A 26,790-nucleotide genomic window follows, 5' to 3' on the forward strand; every position below is an offset into this window, starting at 1 on the left:
CGATTAGATCGACTACATCTTGTTCGGTATATATTATGTTTAATTTGGGCTATAAGCCCAACTAGGGGTTCATCCAAATTTAAAGACAGCGCACATGATGTTTCGACAAATTTTACTTCAAAATTTGTTGCTAGTTTACATCCATCTGTCGGCAAGAATCAAGAGCTCGAATGTGCGTTCAAAATCATCATCTTCATCGTCTCAATTGGAAAAAATAATAGCGCGCACACTCTATAGCAAGTTTCGATCGCGCTCACGTACCAAGCGACCAGGCGTCGGAGCAAGCACCGCAGGCGAAGCAACGTCTACTCAACTTCAAAAGGAAAACCAAGAGCTGCGAGAATCTCCTCGTTCTCTAATGTATCTCCTTCCTTCGTTCACGACGAAGATGATGATTTCGTCGGGATATTGGATATCGACGAAATCATCATCTTCGTCGTGCGCGAACGATTGTCGTCTCAATTGATCCGGAAAAATAAAAGCGACAGAAAATGTCATGTTAGATTAGATTTTGACCGGTAATGTGGAACAGCTTCAGAATTCCCTTAACGCACTTTTTAAATCGTATACGTAAAACGCGATTATACGATACATAATGCGTAAAGTGTACTTTAACTAAAGCATTCTTACGACTTGATGCGTACAGCTGTACAACGATTCTATTTTTTTTATTACATTTATTATAATGAACAAACATTGTAAAGCAAATTGTCAATGCTGTTAACGATTATTTGTGAAAAATAGAAAACTTCCAAGATATATATTTAATTGTATCTTAAAAGACTTTCTATTTTATACATGTAATAAATAATTTTATATATATAATAAATATGTAAATTTATATTATTAAATTTATGTATTACACATATATATTTTATATAGTTTATATATCACCGACGAGATACTAATACATACATAAAATAATTTTAATTATTTCTTTATTAGTATGTATACATATATACGCCTATTATTGTTATTAATAATATGTATTAAAATAAAAAGAAATTACGAGCAATTAAAATAATGTGTAATAAAATATATTAATGAACCTATAATATTTCTGTGTATACTTTTCAAATCTACAATTTATTTAGTTCACAATGGATTTAGCACGAACATGAATCAACTGATATTGATTTATCTTGGTACCGACACTTCATGAATGGATCTAATCATGTAATTCTGCCCGCTCTAAAATGAATCTAGTTGGCGCTAGCGTATTGCAAGAAAAAGCGTCGTATCAAAAACGATGACGTAGCCCCTCTCAGGCTTCTCTCAGACGGAAAGTGGTATTGGAGTTTAGCAGAAGAGCAAAAATGGCTGCTTGGGTGAAAGCCGTTCGTACTTTTTCCAGAAAATATGCGACGTCCGCCACTCACGAACATGCCAGTTCAGGTAAATACAAACAAAAATATATATATATAATAATTCAATATTTTATTAACACGTATTTGAGAAACAAGATTTATACTTGCACAGAATATGATGTACTTGACAATGCTGTCTTTTACAATGGTATATTGTTATGATATTTTTGTTGAATATTAATAATTAAGAGATCTAAATATGACGCTTTGTATTTGAACAACATTACTGTGCTGCATCGTATTTTCCACAGACGGGAAAAAGATATATAATATCTTCAAATAAGTTACCGATGAATATTACATAACAGTAATACTTGCGTGTATTTTACAGAACAGACACTATTCTTATGGAAGAGGATTTCGCTCTTTGTTGGCCTTCCATCTATAGGTCTGGCTATGGTGAATTGCTATTTGAATCATCAGGCTCATCATGATGAGGAACGTCCAGAGTTTATTGCGTACGATCATATGAGAGTAAGAACTAAGGTATATATCAATATGTTATGTATTGATATCATTATATAAACGTATAAGATAAACATATTTTTTAAGATTAAATACTAATGTGATCTTTAATTATTCTTTTATTTTCAGAAATTCCCATGGGGTGATGGTAATCATTCACTTTTCCATAATCCCAAAGTAAATCCTCTACCTGAAGGTTATGAAGATTAGAGAACGATTCTGTTTAGTTTATAATGATTATATTAATATTACCAGCATTCTCTGTAATATCTATCTTACATTGTAATGCTTTATGAATGATTGAATCAATAAATTGGTAGAGATATAACATTTATATTTTTTCTATGTGTTATAATGCTTTTCTATACAATTACGATTAATTTAATGTATTTGCAACAAGTTATTGTTATATATTAAATATTTAACTATAATAATATATATCAGAGAAAAATTATTTATCAACATATTTTGGTAATAAAAAAGAACCTGTAACAAAGAGAGGGAATAAATTTGGATTGTATTTTTATTAATATTATATATACGAATATATTTTATTTTAAACATGTAGGTTGAATTGATGATAACAACATTATAAATACATAAATATTTTTTGCTCTTTATATATGTATGAAAGTATAAAAATTATCTTACATCTCATAAAGTCTTACACTTCGTATAGATAATAAATGTAATATTTATAATGAATTGAGAAACTTTCAAATAAATGTCAAATCTATAACTCGTATAACGATATCAAAAATTGCAGCAAAAACTATATATCTATTTTTTTTTAAATATAAAGTACAGTATTTTAATATTTGTTTTGCTTATGTATTGTTAATATAATTAATACTATTATATGTTAAATTAATACTATCATATATTACTCTCTTTATCTCTATATAAAGCCGATATTCATAATGCGTTAATATCATCCTAAGTATAAAACCAGACTATGAATATTGGTCATAGAATGACTTATACGAATATTTCGATTGAGAAATTGTAATGAATATTCCTTAGATGATCGGTGGTAAAAAAAATAGAGAAAGACGAAATGTAATGTATGAAGTTCTTTCACAAAAAAAAAAAAAAAAAATATAAATATTATATGCACTTTTCTAAATAAAATTATATATTTCTTATTATATATATCGATTTCTCTCGTCATTTTGCAAATTATTGAAAATGGATAAAGTATCCTAAATAAGGTTGGATTAAAAAATTTTTGTGTATCAGTATCACTCTACCTTTTCAAATAAGTATCTAAAAAAACGCCTCAAAGTTCTGCCAAAATTTATCACTAATCTTACTTTAATATTTTTATACCCTGAATGTGATAAGAATTCTTTATAAATTATTTTAAATTGTACATTTCTTTCCTTTTCTTTGCCTCTCCTTTTTTCTTTCGCATGCGCGCGTAAAAGAATTTGCAGAAAACTGTCATTATTTTATCTTTCAACATTTCCATGTATTATATTTTTTCTCGTTAATCCCGTAAGAGAGGAAAATACATCCCGCATAAATCACGTATAAATTAAAGAAAAAATTTATTACAAAAATAATTTTGTCAAACAGTTATTATATTTTTTAACACAAATAACAAAAAATATCAATTAGTCCAATTTGAACAAATATATATTTGTTAGGAAAAACCAAAATTTCAATAGAACTTCGTATTCAAGAGTACAAGTAGAAATCTTTAAAAATTATAAATTGATACAGATAATTGACTTGTAACGTTTCTTACATTGTTTGTAATGAACTGCTTTCCAATGCAAATCCGAGCAACGTTTGGAACAATAAGGAGCCTCTAAACAGGCCTGACAATATACCATGCTTTTGCATTTACAACGTAAACACGGCCTGTTTTCCATCTCATCTAGGTCTTCCGAATTGTCGTTCATGTCGTCCGACGATTTCTCTTCCTTTATCTCATTCAATAACGCGGAATTATGAACTTCATTGTCGCCCACGACCGATGATTTTTTTTCCTTCGTTTCATTCAATGACATGGAATCAGGAATTTCGGGATGGTCTTCCAACAACTCTTCCATCTTCATCTCATTCAACCACACAAAATTATAATTATCCGGATTATCTGTGTCAAACGATTTTTCTATATTCATCTCATTTAACGACAAATTGAAGACATCCAGATTATCGTTCACATCTGATGACTGTTCTTCTTTCTTCTCATTCAACAATGTCAAATCAAAACCTTCCGGATTATCGTTAACATTTAATGAATTTTCTTTCTTCACCTCATTCAATGACGCAGAATCAAGGACTTTCGGATTGTCATTCAGGTCGGATAATTCTTCTACTTTAATCTCAATCAACGATACAGAGTTAGGGGCTTCCAGATTGTCATTTACAATCGACGATTTTTCCTTTTCATTCAACAACATAAGATCATCTTGAGAGAGCGCATTGGAATTGTCTATTTCTTCAAACAACGACGGCGATATGGTCCTGACGTCCAGAATATTCAATACAGTAGAGTTTTCATTATCATCTTTGCTTTTCGTGGGACTGACATCATTGACGTTCAAAATATCATTTTTGTCGATACTGGCTTCATTTACATTTTTATTTGTGACGTTGCTTTTCATTGTAGAATTACACGAAGAGGTTCTCCGTTTTCCATAACATTTATGCTCGGACATATGTCTGAGCAGTTCATTAATCGCTTTAACGCCGCTATGAGTATCCATTTGTACTTGCTTTTCCTTTACATCTTCAATGGTGTCGATTGATTGCACCGGGTTTGACGTTCTCGTATTCAATGTATCCTCTAAAATTTCAGACTGCAATGTTTCCTCGGCTTGTATCTTCTCTTGTTTTAACTTCTCATTCTGGTTCTGAATATTTGTTTCCTCCATTTCTAATTCGTAATTTTCTGTGAATGGTAATATTATTTCAGATTTGCACAAGGTTTCATTAAAACATAAATCCTGCGACATATTCGGTTTATCTTTTTCAGAAAACGTTGCCTTATCACGTTGCTCTTCTTGCGAATCTAAATTCAATTTTTTCGCACTTTCGTCGATATGTAAATGTCCTGAACTTTCGTAGCTCTCGCACATTTTTTTAGAGTCATTAATCTGTTCGTTCATATAATTTTTTTGTTTCAAATTTAAGAATAATTCTAATAATGTACCTATTTGCGATGTTTCTGCAAATTTGCTTCTATTTGTCGGATATAATAATTCTGACGTGTTATCTGGTACAAACGGTGTAGAAGTTCGTAGTATACATGACGTATCAGACTGTGCTTCTGTGACATTCGATTTGGATTCTGTGGTCTTTTTTTTGACATTATCGCGCGTTCCATCTTGTGAATTTTTGTCAGATGTTTTATTGTTTGTGAGATCACACATTGCGATTTCATTATGATACAATTCTTTATCTTGAACCTCTGTATTACAAGGAACTTGTGAGGCCGCTTTTTCATTTCCTCTATTGCTATTTAATACTGCAACGTTAAAAATTTTGCATATGTTCGTCATTTCCGCGTTATCAGATCCTTCGACGTTATCGTCTTTCATTTCATCATCTTGTAACAAACTCAATTTTTTATTTTGTGCAGGAGAAGAACACGATTTTGACAGCCGTTTTTTATGCACATCTGGAGATTTTACAGTTTCCTTATATTTTATATGTTCTTGCGTTTCTGTATTGAATGAAGAATGTATTATTGTATTATTTTCTGTAATATTACTTATTGCAAAATTCGAAATTTTAGATATTTCTTTAGCGTCATCTTTTGTCACCTTTGAACAGCCTTTTATTTTATAACTTAACGCAGTTCGTAAAGAACTCGATGTATCTTGTGCGAGAGGAGAACATGATTCTGATGTCCGCTTATCGTGAGAGATTTCCGCTACAGATCTTGCAATTTTTGTGTCATCTTGCTCTTTTGTTACCGAGATTCTGTACGACGTTTTCGCTATTGGATTTTCTTCCGGAATGTTTGAATGTCTTGCTACCGATGTGTTTATATTTTCAAATTGTTTGTTCATAGCTGAAGACATACTTTTCTTGAATCGCATCTTTGGTGTATTTACATTTTGCTGTAGCAAATTTTTGAGTTTCGGATATAGTTCCTTAGTTATTGTGGATTGTGGCGTAAGTGACGTTTGAAGACGTGACTCTTTATTTTGTGTCTCTATCGATGAATCACTTGTTACCGTCGTGGATTTTGAGTTTATTAAAGCGTTCGGATAAGTATTTTTTTCTAGAGATTGTTTCTCTTGCACATTATCATAGATTGAATTATTATTTTTATTAGATTGAATTTTGTTGTGAGATGATTTGATTTCCGATTGTTGACTTGGTACTGTCGCTGTTTTTCCTGATGTATCATTTTGTAACTTTTTTTCGATATAATTTTTATTTATTATCTTGTCTGTGTAATTACGTAAAGATTCATAAAAGGAGACTAATATCTTTTTTTCAAAGTGGAATTTTTCAGAATCCTGCTGTTTAAATAAACAGTGCTCCAAGTAATATTTTAACTGATCTTTCAATATAAATTTTTGAAGTTCTGTCAGAATGTTCAGGTTAAAGTAATGGCTCACAATTTCGTTTGATGGCACTGGCGTAGTTTTCGATGATGTTAATATTATTTTATTTTTTGGCAAAGCTGCGTTAAACGTCGCATTTTGTGAGACACGTGGTTCCTGTGACACGGGAGCCTTCGAAGAGATGCCGGACGATTTTTGCGATACGTTATATATGCATTCGTACGCATTTACGCATACGTTATGCATGCGCGAAGTTCCTTGACGTACATCTTGTTGCGGTTTCGTGAAGGGTGTTTTATTTGGCACGTAATCTCTAGTTTGTGTCTCCGGCATCCCTGGTCTCTTGTTCGGTACGGATGGCTGCGCATTCTGCGAGACACTATTACTTGACGAACTTATCAAATTTACAGATGTACTTATGGGTAACGTGTAATGTGGGCGTTGTTGCTGCTGACTCGAGTTTGATGAAATATTCTGAACATGTGCGCGTGCAGATTGCGACGTAAAACTAGTCGGCACGTTCTTATTACACTGCTGGAAGTGGCACATTCTCTCTGCAGGTACTGGCAGGGTCTGCGGATTAACAAATTGATTCCCTGGTCCAATATTTCTCGTTACATTAGTGCCATTTCTCAGAGCGTTAACATTTGTACAACCTTTAGATTGTTGAGTGATCTGGTATAGAATCTTATCCATTTCATTAACGTTTTGATCCGTCGGAAAATGAGGTACTGCTGAGTTTACGTGAAGCGGTACCTGGGAGTGCGAAGTCTGATTGCACGATGTCTGTTGTTGCATATTAGCAAATCTTGCGGCCGAACTACTGACTGTCGTAGATTTCAGTTCGTTATTAAAATACCTTTTGTCAGTTGTAGAAGAGACGTTTGTCTTCATTGGCTGTGCGGGCGGATATGTGCGTATATTATTAATATTCGACCCTGATGAAGTCAACGACATATAAGAACCGTTAGCTAGATTTATGAAATACTGTTGATTATTAATATTCAACATGTTCGTATTCAGCATATGCTGGTCTTGTATAGAATTCGCGTTTCCTACAGATTGAGCATTAATCACTGGACTCGAAATTGGATTTGACGTTGATGTGCCTGTAAATGAAACCTTCGGACGAATCGGTACAGGTTGTCTTAAACGCGAAGGATTCCCTGTATTTTTCGAAGATTGTCGATTAATATTTGGTCTCGGGTGTGGCATTGTTGAGGATTGCGTTCCGAGATGTTGCATCCTGGAAGTGGTACCTGGGAGCGACGTGCCTGGAACATTTCCCAAAAGTGGTGGTTGTGCGTGAACATTCTGTACTGATGTACGTGGAACTGACTTGTTATTGATGTTCGAAAATTGCAGCATGTTAGAATATCTCGGATCGCAAAACAGTGGAGCATATTTAACAATCGATATATAGTTTTGATATAAAATCATATAGTGGTTTAATTCTTCGAGTGATATCAGTGGACTTAATAATTTTTGCTGATTTATGTAATCTACAATATATTCATCCTTTATCCCACGCAACATCATCTTCAAAGTATTTAAATCTTGATATATCCGAATTATACTCATTTTCATTTCATACATCTTTTCATCATTGAATATGGATTCTCGAACAATATTGCGGCACAATGAGAAGTTCCAGCAAATGTTTACTACTCCGTTTTGCACCAGTTTTATATCGTCGTTAAAGCTCGAAGGAATATTCTTAGCCGGCACATTCATCATTGGAGACTGATACGCAGGTTTGGAAGTGGAACTGTACGATGGCGATGGTCCGTGTGTCGATGACGCAGAAGGAACTGAATGTGTATTGCTTGATGTAATCGATGCATCAAGATTTTTCGACAAATTCACAGGCCTACAACTCAACGGGAATCCAAACTCCGTGTCTGTTTGAACTCTTACCTCACTGGTGTGCTTGGCAACCAAAGTTTCCGAGGAAGTCTTTGGTAATTGTTTTTGCAAATCAGGCATCTCGCACGCAGATTTAGCTGATTCAACATTGTTTTCAACTGCCATTCGCATTTCTTTCCCTTCGACAGACTGTACGCGTTCTGTATTTTTTTCTTTCTGCTCATGGTCCATCGCACCCTCGTTCAAAATTATATCCTGAGAATTTTGTTGTTGCTCGCCCGCTGTCTTTTCTTTCTCATTGAAGAAACTCTTTGATAATTGTGTTTCTAAATCAGACGCATCGCGCGCAGATTTAGCCGATTCAGAATCAGTTTCACTTGTCAGCTGCCTCTTTTTCTGTTCGGCAGATTGTACGTTTTTATTCTTTTCTTCTTGATGATTTTGCGTTGCATTTTCATCTCTATCAAAAATTTGGTCATCTTGAAAATTTTGTTGTCGCTGTTGTTTTGAAGAATAATTTGCATTATCTTTGATAGTATGACTAGAATTGCATATAACTTCCTGAGTTTTTAATGCTGTTTCAGCAGTAACATCTTCATTATTGTCCGATGATTTTTCCGACGTATTTTTCGCTTCATTTTCTTCGCTTCTGACTGTGTGCCCGTGCTTAGAGGTTTCGGAAGATGTTTTTAAATTCATCTGAAAGAGTTCGCCAAGAAAGTCTGGATTCTTTTTTAATGTATTCAGATTCTTGATGCACGTGTTGACTGCAGACAGAGGTGCTTTCAGCGAAAATTTTCGAGATATTCGAGATTTCGATTTGGGTTTTATTTTTATTTCTACTTCAATATCGCTCATATTATCATCATCTGTTGATGAATTATCATCACTGGTATCTGATCTTTTTGAAGACACGTTTGTTATTGGCGAGGAGAGAGCTTCGTTAACGACATCTTTCTTTTTCGGTAAATCTTCCTCCAATTTTAATGACGTTATCAAACCACACTCAGTTATTCTATTTCCTGCAATGCTTTCTTTATTCGTTAATAATTTATTTTCAACATTGTGCGATACATTACACTCATCTTTCTCTTTAATATTAGACATTAAGTCTTGCGGAAACATGGTTGATATTGGCTTCGTCAATACTATATTTGGTCTTATATCTTTTGGTATTTTTATATCTAAATTGGCTAAATCCACGTTTTCTTGAGTTTCTTGCCTATTTCTTTCTTTCGTGGATAATACTACGTTTGGTTTTATATCTTTCAGTATTTTCACATCCTCGTCAGCTAAATTAATATTTTCTTGATTTTCTTGCGTGCTATGTACATCTTCTTTCTTCGTTGATAATATTATATTTGGTCTTCTATCCTTTGGTATTTTTATATTCTCGTTGGCTAAATTAATATTTTCAACATTTTCTTGATTTTCTTCTTTGGTAGGCATATTGATTACTTTCATTTCCACATCTTCGCTTGTATCATTTTTGTTAACGATTTTTGTATCGACAATTGATGAAGAATTTTCTATCCGCTGTATTTTCGCCGAGATTGCGCTCTCTATAGTCTCCTGTGAAATACAAACTGACACATTACGTTTACGTATCGATGTTTCATCTTTGTTAAAATTTATTTTTTCATCTTGCTCTTCGTCCGTAGTCAAATCATGCAACATGTCGTTTTCAATGCATATGGTGGAATCATTTGAATTGACGGATTCTACTTTTATCGAGATTACGCTTTCTGTATCTTCTTGCGAATTATTAACCGACATATTGTGTTTATATGTTGATATTTCATCTCTTTCATCTTCCATTTCTTCTTCGGTCGTGAGATCGTGAAATGTGTCGTATATTTTAGAATTATTTGAAACAGATTGCAGCTTTCTTTTCTCTAGACGTTCCAATATAATTTTGCGATCTTCGTCACTCTCGCTTTTGCTAAAACAACCTCCGAATAAATTGCGATATTTTTTTCGTATGCTTTTATTCTGTCTTTTTAATTTTCTTCTTTGTCTTATACATTTATATACTTCTCTTTCCTTCGTCATATAATCTGTAGTCTTCTCCCAATACATTTGCTTTTCACTCTCATTATTATTATGAATTCGATTATCCTCGGAAAATATTTCACCATCGAATATCTTGGTATCACTTACCAAATTTTCGTCGAGTAACTTATCAGGTGATGCTTTTTTCTTTTCTTTCCTTTTTTTCATCACACTTTCTTCCGAAGATTCGGAACGTGTTCTTTTCTTATCTGCTGTTTTAAAATCGATTTCGACAGAAAGACTATCTTTCTGCAAATCTGTAAGCTCCGTTTTTACATTTCCGTCTCTAAACAAGTTTTCCTGTATGTCTCTTTTTACAATTATATTAGTAGGCGTGTGTGTTTGCTGAGATAATAATTCAGAATCGACACGAGAAGTCTGTACGTTCAAGACAGATGCACTTTGATTTTCATTCGTGATATTGTTAGTTCCCGTTTTCAAGCAAGTTTTTAAATTAGAAATTGTATCATCTAATACATTAACATTACGTTCACATAAAATATCATTACTTCTAGATTCATAGTTACGTTCTTGTATTTGCGAGTCTAACGATTTAATTTTTGATGAAGAGGACGCTGTTTCTCCTTTTTGCTCTTTTACTTGTTTGTATTGTTTTTCAACAATTTTATCATTTTTTGAAGGGTTAATACTGCTTTTAGAACAATGTTTCTTCAATTGAATTGGCACACTTGTCTTGATTAATTTATTTTCCAACGACGAATGTTCCAACGATGATTCTACCTTTCTGAAACATATAAGAACACGCTACATAATTATATGTATATAAAAATTTCTACTTATATAAAAGTATATATATATATATATATATATATATATATATATATATATATATATATATATGTATACACTTGTTGAATGTGTTAAAAAATTTTTTAAGCTATATATTGATATGATTTAATGATGGATCAATTCTGCTACGTAAAATGTGCTAATTTATATTATTAAGCCATTTTAAACGATTCATGATTCATTTACAAAAAAAAAAAAAAATATAAAGAGTTTTAAATTACTTATAATAAAATCTATTTTGCCTGTTAAATCTCTATAATATATTCAACAGAATTCTATCTCCATTAAAAACATTCGAAGTATCAGGACACTAAATTCATATTAGACTAATAAATAAAAGTTTATTCTGAATTCTGCTACGAATTACATGGATTGCTGTAAAATGGACTTTAAATAAAAAAGATTTCTTTTAGCTCTCTTTTATCTTTCTCATTAACATTCTCATTAACATATTTATCGATTCGAAAAAAATTCAATTATTTTTACTTTGTATTTATTATATACTTTTTCATTTTATTTATTTTTTCAAAACTGTACATATATGTATAAAATACATTAATCAATCTTTCTTAGTAGTTTAATAGCCGCCATGTTTATATGACGATATTTTATAATATGCTGTATTTGATTATGTAAATCGACGAAACGAACTAAGATTTTGCAGATCACCTGTTCGCAAGTTTGTCCGGGAGATTCGTAGAGGGGACGTTGCCCGAATTGAAAAAGTCGAATAATTCCGTCATCTTATTTTCGATATTAGCATTGTATTCCGATGAATGATCGCGATTCATAAACTCCTCAGAACAGTGGCGATCCGTGATCGCTCCGAAGGGTGCATTTGTGAGATCTGATTCTTTCTCGAGACGTGGAAGTTCCTGTGAATATGATGATAGGATCAACCAACAAATTAATAGTGTTGTTCGTCAATTCGTTGATCTCGTTCGATCAACATCGGTGTACCATTGCTGAATCTTTTTGCTCATTCGTGTTTTCGGTAACGAATGATTAAGAACGATGACCATCGTCAATCAATCAAATGCAGTTGAGAAAGCGAATTGTTCCCACACCCACATGTACGCCTTTTTTGCTGCTTGCAGTAATACATCAATGGAATCAAATGTCGCTGAAACGATGAGATTTGTATATATCGCAATGAGTCGAACATTTCGCTGACAATAAGATTCATGGCTATTGAAGTTTTTTTAAATAACGAAAAAAATGTTTACATAATTTTGGTTTTTCTAAAATTTTTGTTCTCTTATTAATTACATTTAATTCTTTTAGTTTCTTAAATTTAATCATTAATTAATTATAATTTCGCCTTCATTTTGCACACAATGATAAAAAGTTTACAATTATCGTTATTATTATATCTTGCGATAAAAGAAAGATTTAATATTAATAAAGAATTTATGCAAATGTGACGTACAATATTATATCGAAGTTACAAACATATATTACCGCTCTTTATTTCATTAAACTTAAAGCATTTGCGAAATACACTTAAGAATCAAAATTATTCATATGATGATCAATTAGGATGTTAATTTAAAATAATGATTTCTTTAAATCAGAAGACCCGGACCGAATAAAATTACGGTTCAGTTCCGGTTACGGTTTAATAAAAAACTTTAATAACTGTTCCGATTTCAGTTTCGGTTTTGTAACAAATCAGAGAATCGAAACTGTTTAAATTACGGTTTTTTTCGATTACGGTTCCGGTTCTTTTAAAATTATTGTTTTTCTAATTTTTTTCTAGCAAATTATATTATGGGATTTTCAGCAAGGCACAGATAACACAGTGTATCACAATACAGTATTCTATTATATCTTTGTTTCTCAGTCTAATTGAAAAAAGACAGAATAAAGTATTGCATTGGTTGTTGGAAAGTCCACATTGTTTTTTGTTAGCAATTGTATTATTGATTATTATGTAAAGTGCAACATATACATATATTTCCTTTCTTTATATATAAAAACATTTATTTTTCTTTCTTTCATATATCTACATGTATTTATATATATTTATATATATTTCTTACATATTTCTTACATATATTTTGTTATAAAATAAAATTTAAAAAAATACCAAATGTAAATAGTACATACTTTAATTTTCTTTAAAATAATATCAATTTAATTGTAAATGCTTGCTTTCATTGTTTTTTTATTTCTTTTTTATTTTATTTTCTTTATTTTTCTTCTAATTTCCTCTTTTTGAAAATTTCATTTTTATCAGATTTATCTTCCAATGACATTTGTTTTTTCACTTCTGTCTTCCTAAAACATTCATATTATATAGAAATTAAGAGAAAATGTGAATAACTATGTTTTTATATTAAATATAATATTATATATATATATATATATATATATATATGTATATATATGTGTGTGTATTTATATTATATTTAAAATAATATATATTTCTTAAAAAAACAAAAAAGACAAAAAGATTGTAAAAAGTCGAATTTTCGAAATTAATTATTGTCTTTCTTTTGCTGTTTTCACGATATCAATTGATTCTTTTGCTGTGTTTCAGTTGTATTATGAATAACAGTCATTACAAATTAAACGGAAAAATTGTGTTGAGTGTAACATATTTATGCTACACATATAGACACAATATAATTATAATATACAAATATTTTGTAAAAATAAATTATAAGAACCAAAAAATACCAAAAAAACCGAAAATAATTTAACAGTTTCGGTTATGATTCCGGTTACATATTTAAATAAATTTCAATACGATTTACGGTTGCGGTTCGACTGAAAAAAAAACGGTTATAGAACGGTTATCGGTCCTGGTTTCGGTGCGATCCGGGTCTCTGCTTTAAATAATCATCAAAAAAGTTTATTAACATAAATTATTTTTGAGTCCTGGATGTTATACTTGAGAAAACGTTCGTACTCTTTTATTGTACATACATGTATTCCATGTCGATCTAACAACACATCTTCACTTCCGGGAGCTTCTATCGACTCATTAAAAGATTACTATAATACTTTATAATATTACTATAATATATTTATATATACATGTATAGGTTTATAACGACAAGCAGATTGACCAGCTCAGAATTGTTAACACTTTAAAACGTTAGATCAAAATGCGCAGAAAGAAATGTGAGGGCGTCTTTTATACAGGCAAAGTGTAGATCGCGGGGTGTGGAGGTTTGCATTTCGTAGAATGCAATGTTCAAAGGATGCCGCCTTTGTTTGCATTTCGCAGAATCGACGCGCAAGAATTCAAAGGGATGCCGTCTAAATATCTTGGCCTTGAAGGTGCACGTGCAGTGTGCAATAATATTTTTATTGAAAGTTATAAAATATAATTTCTTTTACAAAAGAATATCTTGGCCTTGAAGGTGCACGTGCAATAATATTTTTATTGAAAATTATAAAATATAATTTCTTTTACAAAAGAATATTATATATATTATAAATACTATATATATTGTTACATCCCTGCGATTTGTGAAGTCAGGCTATAGATTCGAACATTTGAAATATCTCGATGAAATGTTTCGTCGTCAAGAAGTTTAAGAAGACGTTTGAAAAACAACGACTGGTTGGAATCGAAAATAGCTGTCAAGCTGTGCGATCGTGTCTTGATTAGCTGCGAGTTATTCGAAACCATTACGCTTTGTATTGTTTGATTCATTAAAGTGTTTTTGTGCTTCTCTTTATAAATCTGTGTTATTTATTTCGCAAGTACTTTTGCGCGTGGATTCTATCTAATTATGAAAGAATTAAGTGTAATTAATAAGAGAAATATTGCGATATATACTATAAATTAGATTTCAAAATAATTATAATTAATCTGAAATTCATAACAAACAACCTCAAAATTAATATCTTAATCAATTATTAATTTATTAGCATATAGCGCATAACTCAGGATTAATTATAAATATTAAACTTAATTTATAAATGATCATTTCATGTTAATGAGCTTTTTGTGGCGTTGCAAGAAATGACAAAAGAGAGTTATTATGCATTTATTTCGTACAAATGCAGAACACACAGGCATGATTCATGTAGCGATTAAATTGAAATTTATGCCTTGTCAAAACGGCGAGAAGAGCACATGCGTCCGATCGGTCGTTGACAACCACCTGTTACACTCGATGCGCGCCACGTGCCAGTACGGCACATGATGCATGCGCTCTTTAAACAATGCGAGCAGCCAATATCAGAGATCATATCGCCTATGTTTTTATTATAGAGAAAAAAGAAGAAAATCAAGATCAAAAAAGGGAAATTTTTTAATTGTGACGAAAAATAGTCATATGTTCAAATCAAAAGATTCTAAAATAATAAAACTGATATATTATTTAAACAATAGTATTTTTATTGAAAATAAACGCAATCTATATTTAATTTATATTTAATTTCTGATAAAGTCTATGTAACATTTTTTAACGTTTCTATATAATTCATTAAATAATTTAAAAGAAAGATGAATACATTGTAAGCAGTATAGAGGCACGTTTTTCAGTTAAAAACATAAAAAATTACAGTTTTAAATTATCGATTACTAGCGTCATGTCGTAACTGTATTTGCTTAATATAAAAGTTTTGCAATTTGCACGTACAAAATGAGATACACTTGGAAACGTATGAAAGAATATATGTAAATTCTTAGAAATGAATATATTCTTTCATGCATTTCCAAGTGGGAACATATCTCATTTTGTATGTGTAAATTGCAAAACTTTTAAAATAATAATTTTGATGTCTAACGAAGCAATTGTTTTGATCGATAAAGTAAAATGGTATGGCATTCCCTTAAAAGTAATTATATTTATTCTTTAATAATATTCAGAGATTTTCTTTTGTGTATTTTTTCTCTCTTGTCAGTTTCTTAATTTGTTCTTTGTTCTTTGTTCTTTTTTTTTTTTTTTTATTTCGATTTTCTAGACGATATATCAATTTTTGAAAAAAAACTACTCTATTTGTCAGATTTAATCTTTTCGAATTTTTCAGTACTGTTTGCATCAATTCGGATTCTTTAATAGTTTCTTTATGCTTATAATTTTTTTATATTCTTCAGTTATTAATTGCAATTCTAAATTTTTTATGTTTTCTATCTGCATTTCTACATTTCCTAATATATAGTTTTTTTCCATATTCTTACATTCTTTTTCGTTTTGATTCTTGTTCTTTTCTTTTCTTTTCATCTAACAAGGAAAAGTATAAAAGTGTCCCCCTCCAATCTTAATGAGTTTTTAATATGTTATATTCTAGGTCAAAATACGGGGCACATATTTTTTTATACTTTTATATATATTTCACCCATTTAACGGCCGTATGGGCACGGATATAAAAAAATATGTCTCTTCTACTTTGACCTAAATTAGAACATATTAAAAGCTCATCAAGATCGGAGGGGTCCATACAGTCCCATACCTTTCCTTGTACGTGCATATGATATGAACATATAATTTTTAAAAGCTTTCTGATATGTGAATATTTTATGAAATATAGAATTTAATTTCTCTCTTTAATTTGTCAATTCGTTAAGGCCCGCGCACAGATTAATGCGCTAACTACAAGACAACTGTATTTATTTCATAGGATGACTAACAACTAGTATAAGTTAATAAATTCCGTCTCGATTGATTTTATAATTAAAATTTTATAATTATAAAATAATGAAATAAAAAAAAATTGTTATTTATAGAATATATTTGTATGAATATATATATATATATATATATATATATATATATATATATATATTCATACAAATATTCTATAAATAAACAATAAAGACATTTAGATAAAAATCTAGATAATTTTATTTAGATAACGGAAAACACTGAAGGTAACCAACACAGTTGGACAAAGGATCTCATTTTCGTCTGGCTAATACGCACTGTGTCCGATCGATACTCACCCCACACACACACACAAGCGCGCGCATACCTCGTGCACACACACACATACTCATGCATCCAAATATGCCTACCTAGCGTGCGCCTCCCGACTGCTCTTGTAAGATACAATTAATAATACTACCGCATAATTTCTTTAATTTAATATTTAATAATTTATAGTAAGACAAAGAATTAATCGCATATGTCAATACTTACACATAAGTATTATTTCAATATTTTAGAAGCTTATTTTGATTATTATATATTTCATTTTCATTTTTAACTTTTTTTAATAAAATTTTTGTATTTTTTTATTTTAAATTTTTTATAAAGTTTTTTAAAACTATTTTAATGCTACAATTTTTTTGTTGGCAACAGTCGGGAGATATTTTTTTTTTAATTTACTATTTCATTCTTTTAAAAATAGTATACGTAAAATAGTGTACAGTAAATAAAGTATTAACAAGTGATAATTACACATGTATATATACCTCACGAAAGTAAGAATATGTACACAATATAAATTTTAAACAATAAGTAAGTTTTAATTTTTAAATTATTATTTAATTATTTATTATTAAAACTATTATATATATATATATATATATACAGAGTAACCTGAAATGATCAGGTAAATAAATTTTAATGGCAGGGTCTTTAGAACATTTTAAAATGATAAGTTTAATACAAAAATGTCGAGGCTACAATAGTTTTCAAACTGGAAGCGATTATATTTCACAAATGGTAGAGCTGAGATTTCATGCGCTCAGGTACCGCAGAACAAGTGATAAAAGTGCTTTTATGAATTTATCTAATTTTTTTATCACTTCTTATTTTGCCGTAGTTATATCTGAGTGAAATTTCAACCCTACCACTCGTAAAATATAATCGCTTCCAGTTTGAAAACTATTGTAGCTTCGAAATTTTTGTATCAAATTTTTCGCCTTAAAATGTTTTAAAGAACCTGCCATTAAAATATTGACCGGTCATTTCAGGACACCCTGTATATATATATATATATATATATATATATAAAACTTTATATTCTCATGTAAGATAACTTACTGTTTACTGATACATGTAACAAAAGAAAAAAATAGAAACTGTTGCGATAGAGAAGGAAAAGATAAATGGAGACAGATGTAAGTATAATAAAACTGCTTTTCAAGTCGCTCATATACTATGTTTTTGATTAGTTAAAAGAAAGGGATATAAAAAAGTTAATTAGAACTCCTTCCATCAAAAGTAAAAATTTCAAGAAAATACATTTACTTAATTTAAAAGAACTTTTCCCTCAGTGTACTACTATGTTTGATTGGTTAAAAGGGGAAGGGTTATAAAGGGATTACCTAAATATAGGAGAAATTAAAAGAAAAAACAGGAGATTGATGTAAAAAGGAGAAAGAGGGAAAATAGAAGAGAGAATCATGAATTTAAGAAGAAAAAAAGGGAAGATTAATATAAAATTTAGAAAAAGAATACGATTCCTGATTTCATAAACATATATATTCTCGTGTGCGATCAAGCAAAAAATGAATCATCGCACGTGTGCACGTTCTCGCTCTGCGTAAAATAAACGCTTATATAACGCGACATCCTGCGCGATAAATGCCTCGCCTTTTTTTTTTGTCATTCCTTTGGTCGTCACAAAAAGCTCATTAATGCAAATTATCTTCCTGCTATTTGTTTCACAGAATATGACTATAATTAATTCTAAATTACTGTGTACTACTCTTCTAAATTAATGATTGATTCAGATATTATTTTAGAGGACTGCAATGTTTAATAATTTCGACTTAATTATAACTATTTCGAAATATAATTTATAAGAAGATACAATTTATGTTAATAAATTTTTATTACATTTAAAGAATTTAATTTTTCTAAAGTAACATCTTAATTGATCAAGCATAATATTGAACATAATAAAGGCTATAATAATAAAATAATAATCCAAATATAAAAAAACATTGGTTATATAATAATAGATATAAAATTGTATTTTCTTTTAATTATTAAATGTGCGCTTTATCATGTTTGATGTATCTCTAATTGTGCATTTTATTATAAGATAAGAATCAAATCGAGATATTATCTTGCATATAATTGCTATACTTAAAACTTTAATGTAGCAATATGTTGTTTAAGCGCTTTATCTAAACGATGCAAAAGACTGGCGCGCAACTCTGAATAAAATTACTAGATAAATGCAACTTCCTGTTAGAGTTTTGATATAACACATTCATATATATAAATATAATGTACAACTTAATTTATCAAAAAAAGGGTCGATCATTTTCTGCAATATATGATTACATAAATCAGAAATGAAATATATACATACGGATAACAGCGTGATTGTTGTCATAAGCCTTGAAAATATTACATTGGCAAGGGCACTCGTGTTAGAAAACAAACAAGTATATAATTCAGATTCTACCAAAATAAATCACAAATGCGCAAATACACACTATGAAAGTCACATACCGATTGATTTATCGATGCTTTCAAGGTATTATATATGTCAGACGATTTTAATTTATTACACGAGCACACGTTTTTGATCATTGATCGAGTCCCATACATTATTTCTTTGAGAATTTTATGTACCTATGTAAAACTATATATGTAATATTCTATTTATAAAACAAGTAATAATGTCACGACAGTAAGATAAGATAAAAATATTTTACTAAAGATCTTTCATGTTTCGTCAATTATTATTAAAAAATACTTTTCCGCGACACGTTCATCGCACCATTCATATCGAGCAAATATTGTATCTATTGTTGCATTATGTGTGTGTCACTCAACAAGTGTTTTTCTATTCACATTCTAAAGCGTAGGATTGACGAACGTCTAACCGGCACAAGCAGTATGTTGAAACTGATGTTTCTTCCGCAACCCTCGCTATAGTACAGGTTATAACAGTAGGGCTCTAAGAAATATATAAAGGAGAAGGGGAGAAAGACATAAGAAAGGATAGACAAAAACCTAAAATAGCGACAAAGATATTCCTTTTGTATTTGACAGATATTATTTAGCTGTGTTTTTCACAAAAATCAAGAGATATTAAAGATTCCACTTGTATACTTGAAAATTTTCTTTCTCTATAATAAATTAAATATAAAAAATAAGATGCAATTACTATTAAAGTACATCATTTCCAAAGTACATTGTTTTGAACCAAAACAATATTAAATATACATTGTATAAGAAAAAATTTCAACCTAAATTTATTTAAACTTTTGTAAAAATTTATTTTAACACACACGCACACACGCACGCACACACACACACACACACACACACACACACACACACACACACACACACACACACGTACCTTTTGTAAAAAAGTTCTATTTGAATTTTATGTTTGCAATAAAAGAAACTCACTTTTAAAAATACAGATAAAGCCAAAGAATAGATCAGACCTTTTTGGCCCTAAAGGGACTAATTTTTATGGAGGAAATTCTTTATAGCGATTCTTTTTAAAAGAAAACTCGCTATGGTGTAGTAAAGGTTTATTTTGCTGAAGCACAATAAGAAAAATTAATGGGTCGAGAAATGTCGTCTTTTCGTTCAGTTTACGGTTTCCCAAAATGTAGACATATATTGTGAGATGAATTTACGAAATGTTCGAAAACTTGTGGAAAAATTTATACGTATTATTTGTGTATCAATCTGTGTAATCAATTATTTACATAATTGCGATATAATAAGTGCTATTTATATTTTTGTTCTGCTAGACATGATTTTTGGTTTATTATTTGTTTCGTAAAAAAAATTAGCACATATCTCGTAGCAGAAAGAATGTCTTGTTTTCAGTTTAGTCGAGTTCATAAATATTACTTATATCGTAATGAATAATCAAGTGTGATAAAAAGTGCGTGCTAAGGAAATTCACCAACGTAAACGATCAGATATCACATTCGAGTCGCACAGATCTAAAGTAAACTTACCTTCGACAAGAGTCGGCCAGTCGTTTATCAAGGATCACGTATGTCTTTCTGGTCAGTTGCATCAGCCCGCGATGCACTGCGCGCTTCGACAACTGCAGTTTCTTCAAGTCATCTTTCAGCTGAAACAGTCACCATTTTACAATTAAACCTTCAACGAATTGACTCGCCAATATCTAATTTTCTATCGCGAAACGGTGGGTGTTCGTCACTTTATTATTCTCTACATCTTTACTCATTTATTAATTATTCTATCGCATACGTGTTGTTAGTTTAATTGGTGAAGCTTAGAAAATGACACATTTTTTTTCGTTATAAAAGTGCACGTTTAAAATAAATTGTTATAATTATTTTAAATACATTATTTTAAATAAATTATTATAATTAAATTATTATAATGATTCTTATAATATAATGTTGTATATTTCTAAATTTAAACATTTAAATATAAACATTCAAAAAGTAAGGAATTAACACAACGGAAAAGTCTGTAATTAGTAATAACTAAGGGGGAAAAAAATTCGCACTTTGAGCAGCAACATGCGACGATTCTCGTTTCCTGCGCGACGAAGCCACCACTTCAGTTCAAAGTTGTCGAAGGTATAAATAATATCCTCCTTAGACCCTGTCATTTTTCGCCTGACTTGTTCTTTATCCGCGGTAATTTTTCTTTTGATTAACAAGGGGATTTCCTGTCACTCAATCCGAGAAATAAAAAGATTTTTAATAAGTTTTTCGATCAAAAGACCTTTTACATCGATGTAGGTGGATAACGTGGTAGGCAACGGTCAATGATGCGTGATTCGGATTTGCACGTAATTTATGATGTTTAACTGATACATAAATTCACACAGTAATAATGAAGGATCGCGTGAAAATTCGTTTTTCGTTTGTCACACAAATTATTTCTTCTCGTTCCTTCGTGATAAGTTTTATTATATGTTCGTCCTTCCTTCGTACTTGAATATGTTTTCTTTAAATCTTTCTTCACTATTATCACTTGTCTGTTCAATTCTGCCCGCAAATGAATAGACTTGCCATCTCTTGGCAAATTTTGAAACTTTATTATATATATATATATATATATATATATATATATATATACCCAGATAGACAAATCTGTCGAAAACAAATTATGCCAAGTGTTTGCTATTAACTGTCGTCAGCAAAAACGATACAAATTTGGTACAGAAATTGTTATGACCGATTAAATCGCCAAATTGATGTAAAAATCAACAGATCCTATATTCACAGACTTCGATAGCAGATTGGAAACAGAAACCAGGAAATCTGCTAATATTAGTTCACTTTAGATTGTCACCAAAAATCGAACAAGATCTGCGCGCGCGCAATCTGACGACAGATTAACTGCAGAAACCGAACAGAACACTGCTGCTTTATTTAGACCATTCGTATAAAATGAGACATTTAAATTATTTAAAAAGTCAACTTATGTTAGCAGATCCTGCTCGGTTTCTGCCGCCAATCTGCTGTCGGAGTCTGTGAGCAGGATCTGCTAGCAAATCATAAGCTTAATGCGGACATAACAGATATTAATTTGCTAGCAACTTACGTAATTCCGTTGCCAATTTGTTAGCTTACTGCGCGCATTTTGTTTACTGGGTATATACACATATACACACACACACACACACACACACACACACACACACACACACACACACACACACACACACACACATGTATATATGTATATATATATATATATATACACACATAGATATGTTGTGTATACATGAAAGATGGAGGTACAGTCTTTATACATGTAAGTGTACGTGATATGATATCCTCTCTCTTTTTTTGGAAATTTTATATCATTTTATTGCATTAAGAAAACAAACAGAAAAGATTCAATTTTTTCTTTTTTATTTTTTCTTTTCCGTGATATTTTCTATTTCTTAATATTTTTTCTAATCTTAAATTTATCAAGTAAAAATGAGTGCTTCTTCAAATTTTTGTCTTTTAATATGTAAAAATATCATAAAAATATTCGATACATTGAAATTTAAAATTTTTATGTTTCAGTGACATTTTTTTGAGAAATTTCCTCTTTGCATATCAAAATTTGTTTTTACCTTGTTAATAAAAAATGCCAAATACATGCACGCCCACACGCATGCATACACATATTATATATATATATATATATATAATATTTCTTTTTGGCTGGTAGATATTTCAATCATAATGCTGTGCGTAGCAAATTTTTGCTTAGCAAGGGACGATGTAACTTGAGATATTGATTAGTCTGTTTCAACGAATGCAAGCTCATTCCTAACGATAACGAAATTCTTCGCGTTGCTCGTCTTGCCTGTATATCTCGTATTTCTCTTTTTCACCGTGGAATCTGATAACAATTTTATTCTCTCGATAAATTAATTCCACACGTTCAATATTATATTTCTCATTATAATATACATAATGCATTTTGTTTGTAACTTTCTTTTAACTATCTTCTCTTTCTTCTTTTATTATTACTCGTCATCGATTAATAAAACAAATTGTCATATAAAATTATAATAATTAAGATAACATAAATTTCCTTACAAAACTGGAATCTGATCGATTATCGTTCATTTATTAATATTATCTTTTTATTAAAATATGTATGTATATAAACAGAATGATATGAATTTCAGGAGAATCACTCAAAGAGTTCTTAAAGAAACACTTCCACGATCTTTCTTCTCAATGATTTATAGACACTCATGGACGTTCTTTCCTGCACTGAGTATCGGACACTTCGTCGCGCTATTTATATTGCTAAATCATGATACGCTATAATAGACTGCCGTGTTTAACCAATGAAATCATTTGTAGTTATCTCGGTGAAACTCTATGAAGTTTGATAAAGAGTCATTTCCTCATTCATTTCCTCATTTTCTCATCGCTTCTTATCGGCTCAACAAGGGAATTAAAAAATCTCTGTATCGCGTGGATAAGATAATATGATTATGTTTCTAGTGGAGAAAGTTATTACAAAAGTTATTATAGAAGTCATCGTAGAAGGGACTACTGGGTATATAATTCCATGAAAAAAGAATAAATTTCACATGACGCAGCGTTGCGTTGGTGATATTTTTAGCTGCGCTTTGTTGCATATATGCATATCGTGCATACGTGATTTGAATGCGCTAGCTACGAGACAACTATGCCTGTCATATTTATTTCATAAGATGACTGGCAACTAGTATAATGAGTTGATAAATTTCGTCTCGCTTGATTTTATAATAATCAGATAATTAGGTATAAAAAATTTGTTTTTGTTTATAAAATATTATTCTTATGTAAGATAGCTTGTCTGTTGCTTACTCATCATTTAATATATATCGCATACGATGAATATAATTCGTTCTCGAGACGATTCTACGTATTATATTATATACTGATATATTGACGCATTTTCCATATTTATGAGAGATATTACGAAATATCGTGTTAAACTGATTAAACAAATAGCCTGTCAAACAATATCTCATGAGATAAGATTAAGTTATACCAACGTTATTTTGTATTTAAGTGAGACTTAAACATGTGTAGGCGTATTGCGAAAAATTCTGGTTGTATTTGAATCCTAACGGATCATCGAGCGAAAACACGTTTTCACAAAAATATATATACATTGTATTGAGTGAGAAATTTAGCCTTCGGCTAAAGGTGAGGCAGTCAAGGACGAGACGCGAATAAGCGAACGATCGACAAGTTTGTGCGATTTACGAACGACTAGTGAGATCACACAGAACATTTATAAAAGTAGACGAATAAATTATAGTTGCTTTTCAAATGAAATTAATTGAAAGTACTTTTATTTTTATCGGTGTTGTAAATTCCATTTAGACATTACACATGTGTCTGTCTTTATATTTTTTCTAAATAAATAAAGACAGAGACATATTTAAATCTCGTTCAAAAAATAACGTAAGTGCAATCGACTAACATGCGTGTTCTGTGGTCAGTTTTGTATAACGTAAATCGTTCCTTGAAACCACTTCTAGTGAAACATGACGCCTACAACGTTTCAAATTTTCTTAAACAGAGGGTAACGTGGAGTTAAAGAGCGGCTTCACCGAGATTCATGCAACAATTTTGTGCGCAACTAATCGTATAGATATATAGATATGTTGTGAATAAAATTTGTAAATCGAAAATATTTAATATGAGTTTTTTATCAATTTTATTACGTAAAAAACGATGCGAGCAAAGAATTTATTTTGTCGACCAGAACTTTTTCTATCTAGTAGAACAGTGACAAAAGAAAACTAATTTAAGCTTTAACGCAATTCACGCAATATAAATTTATTACGGAAGGAATCTCATTAAAATATAATTCGTTATATATTCTAGTTTTTTATTGTAGTTTTTGTTTTTTATTCCTATTTAAAAAAGAAATCTAGAGACCGCTGGAGGTGTTTCGTGACAGCCCTATGCTCCCCAGATGCGAAAGAAAATGATTGATTGATTGAAAAAAGAAATCTCGCAACCTATCTTTATATTTTTCATCGACATATAAAAAAGACTGATCATATCACGATGGGTTAACGTACACGATAAAAAGATATTATACCTGAGGCCTATGTATGTCTCTTACGAAGGTCTACGAGATTACCATCTTTGTAAAAGACAAACGTAGGCCTCAGATGTAGCACTTCCCTTTTTATGGCAGGCGGACTATAGACGGAAGATTAGCTCAGCAGAAAGAGGGTGAGTAGTGGTTAAACAGATAATCTTTGTATCTTCCTTTAGCATTAAGCCGAATATATCCGAAATTAATCTATATATTACTGAACCTTTGTCCTTTCATCTCCAATCCTACGGTTCCCTTCGCCTAAATTGGTATCTTATATTCGATCTATATATTTTTATGAGACGCAACGTTTGCCACATCGCGATGCTCAAGTCCATTCTATATGTCGATGATATTTTTCTATAATCGTAATAATTATTTTTATTTTTCTCATATTTTTTATCTGTTTAAATGACTTATTGTTAGATTATAGATTATTAAGTATACAAATACAAGAAATACATTCTTGTCAACAGCGCAAAAAGTGCGCATAATTAGAGAAGAAAGATGCGTGGAAAGTTGCAAGCTTATTTAAAACATATCGATATTATCATCGATACGATCTTCTTCTATATGAAAAATTAATGTTTAAATTGCATGCGATTCTTTTTTAAAGGTATACCCTATGATCGCCAAAAAAAATCTTCTAAAATTTTATAAATAAATTCTGTACATATTTATGAAACTTTTTGACATTTTATCATAACATATGTAAATGTATATATTCGTATCAATGGAAGTAATTGATCCAAATAAAAATTCCAAAAAGCTATTCGATATAATACCAAACAGGAAAATACAAATTAAAAACTAAAATTTCGCTTATAAATGTAAATATTTCTCGAATATACGTCAGAAAGATAAGGCAATTTATAAGAGAAGATGCTTACTAGAAGTACTGAACGATTATTTCTGATTAGTTCCTAAGCTCCTCGTAACGATGTTTGTCAGAGAGAGACTGTTGAAAAGAGGGTGGCGAAATCTGGTTTTATTGGCTCTCGCGAATCTTAGTCTAAAATAACCTTTGTGACAGTTGCGATTGCGGCAGTTATTGATTTTGTTGTTGAAGGTTTCTATATATTTTTTTAAATTAATTACTCCATTTTTTATGTAAAAGATAAACTCCTGAAATTTTATAACTTTTTATTAATCATTTAATAAAGAAAGTAATTAAGATCAGAATGTTATCTTTTATATAAGAAATAGGTTTTGTTAATCTAAAAAATAGAAATAGTCAGGAAAACGAGACTCCGTACTTCTAATGTTAAA

General features: G+C 30.5%; 2 protein-coding genes across 9 annotated transcripts; one reads left to right on the plus strand and one right to left on the minus strand.

Moving 5' to 3' along the window:
* The first annotated feature begins 1,252 nt into the window (after nucleotides 1-1,252).
* LOC140674855 (cytochrome c oxidase subunit 6A1, mitochondrial) lies at nucleotides 1,253-2,166 on the plus strand. Its single transcript, XM_072908727.1, has 3 exons — nucleotides 1,253-1,395; nucleotides 1,699-1,853; nucleotides 1,962-2,166. The coding sequence occupies exons 1-3, from the start codon at nucleotides 1,317-1,319 to the stop codon at nucleotides 2,040-2,042; spliced, it is 315 nt and encodes a 104-aa protein (XP_072764828.1). The 5' UTR covers nucleotides 1,253-1,316; the 3' UTR covers nucleotides 2,043-2,166.
* A 261-nt stretch (nucleotides 2,167-2,427) lies between these two features.
* On the minus strand, nucleotides 2,428-23,670 carry LOC140674853 (uncharacterized). 8 transcript variants are annotated; one of them, XM_072908720.1, is made up of 5 exons: nucleotides 23,505-23,670; nucleotides 23,033-23,304; nucleotides 21,464-21,979; nucleotides 20,940-21,058; nucleotides 2,428-11,024 (listed from the first exon to the last, which is right to left on the minus strand). In XM_072908720.1, the coding sequence occupies exons 3-5, from the start codon at nucleotides 21,566-21,568 to the stop codon at nucleotides 3,542-3,544; spliced, it is 7,707 nt and encodes a 2,568-aa protein (XP_072764821.1). In that variant the 5' UTR covers nucleotides 21,569-21,979; nucleotides 23,033-23,304; nucleotides 23,505-23,670; the 3' UTR covers nucleotides 2,428-3,541. The 8 variants fall into 8 exon arrangements, with proteins under 8 accessions (XP_072764821.1, XP_072764826.1, XP_072764819.1 ...); XM_072908725.1 differs by lacking the exon at nucleotides 23,505-23,670 and having other exon boundaries at nucleotides 21,685-21,979; nucleotides 23,033-23,437; XM_072908718.1 differs by lacking the exons at nucleotides 20,940-21,058; nucleotides 21,464-21,979; nucleotides 23,033-23,304; nucleotides 23,505-23,670 and adding exons at nucleotides 11,759-11,964; nucleotides 19,319-19,346; nucleotides 19,462-19,882.
* Nucleotides 23,671-26,790: the final 3,120 nt, after the last annotated feature.

The sequence above is a fragment of the Anoplolepis gracilipes genome, chromosome 16 (assembly GCF_047496725.1).
Source record: "Anoplolepis gracilipes chromosome 16, ASM4749672v1, whole genome shotgun sequence".
Classification (NCBI taxonomy): Eukaryota; Metazoa; Arthropoda; class Insecta; order Hymenoptera; family Formicidae; genus Anoplolepis; species Anoplolepis gracilipes.

Coding starts and splice junctions, on each gene's coding strand:
- LOC140674855 (XM_072908727.1), top strand. CDS start 1,317: ATGGCTGCTTGGGTGAAAGCCGTTCGTACTTTTTCCAGAAAATATGCG. Junction 1,396..1,698: donor TCACGAACATGCCAGTTCAG/GTAAATACAAAC, acceptor TGTATTTTACAG/AACAGACACTATTCTTATGG. Junction 1,854..1,961: donor ATATGAGAGTAAGAACTAAG/GTATATATCAAT, acceptor TTTTATTTTCAG/AAATTCCCATGGGGTGATGG.
- LOC140674853 (XM_072908718.1), bottom strand. CDS start 19,342: ATGACAACAATCACGCTGTTATCC. Junction 11,965..19,318: donor CAACAATCACGCTGTTATCC/GTATGTATATAT, acceptor TCATATTCACAG/GAACTTCCACGTCTCGAGAA. Junction 11,025..11,758: donor CCGGACAAACTTGCGAACAG/GTGATCTGCAAA, acceptor TATATGTTTCAG/AAAGGTAGAATCATCGTTGG.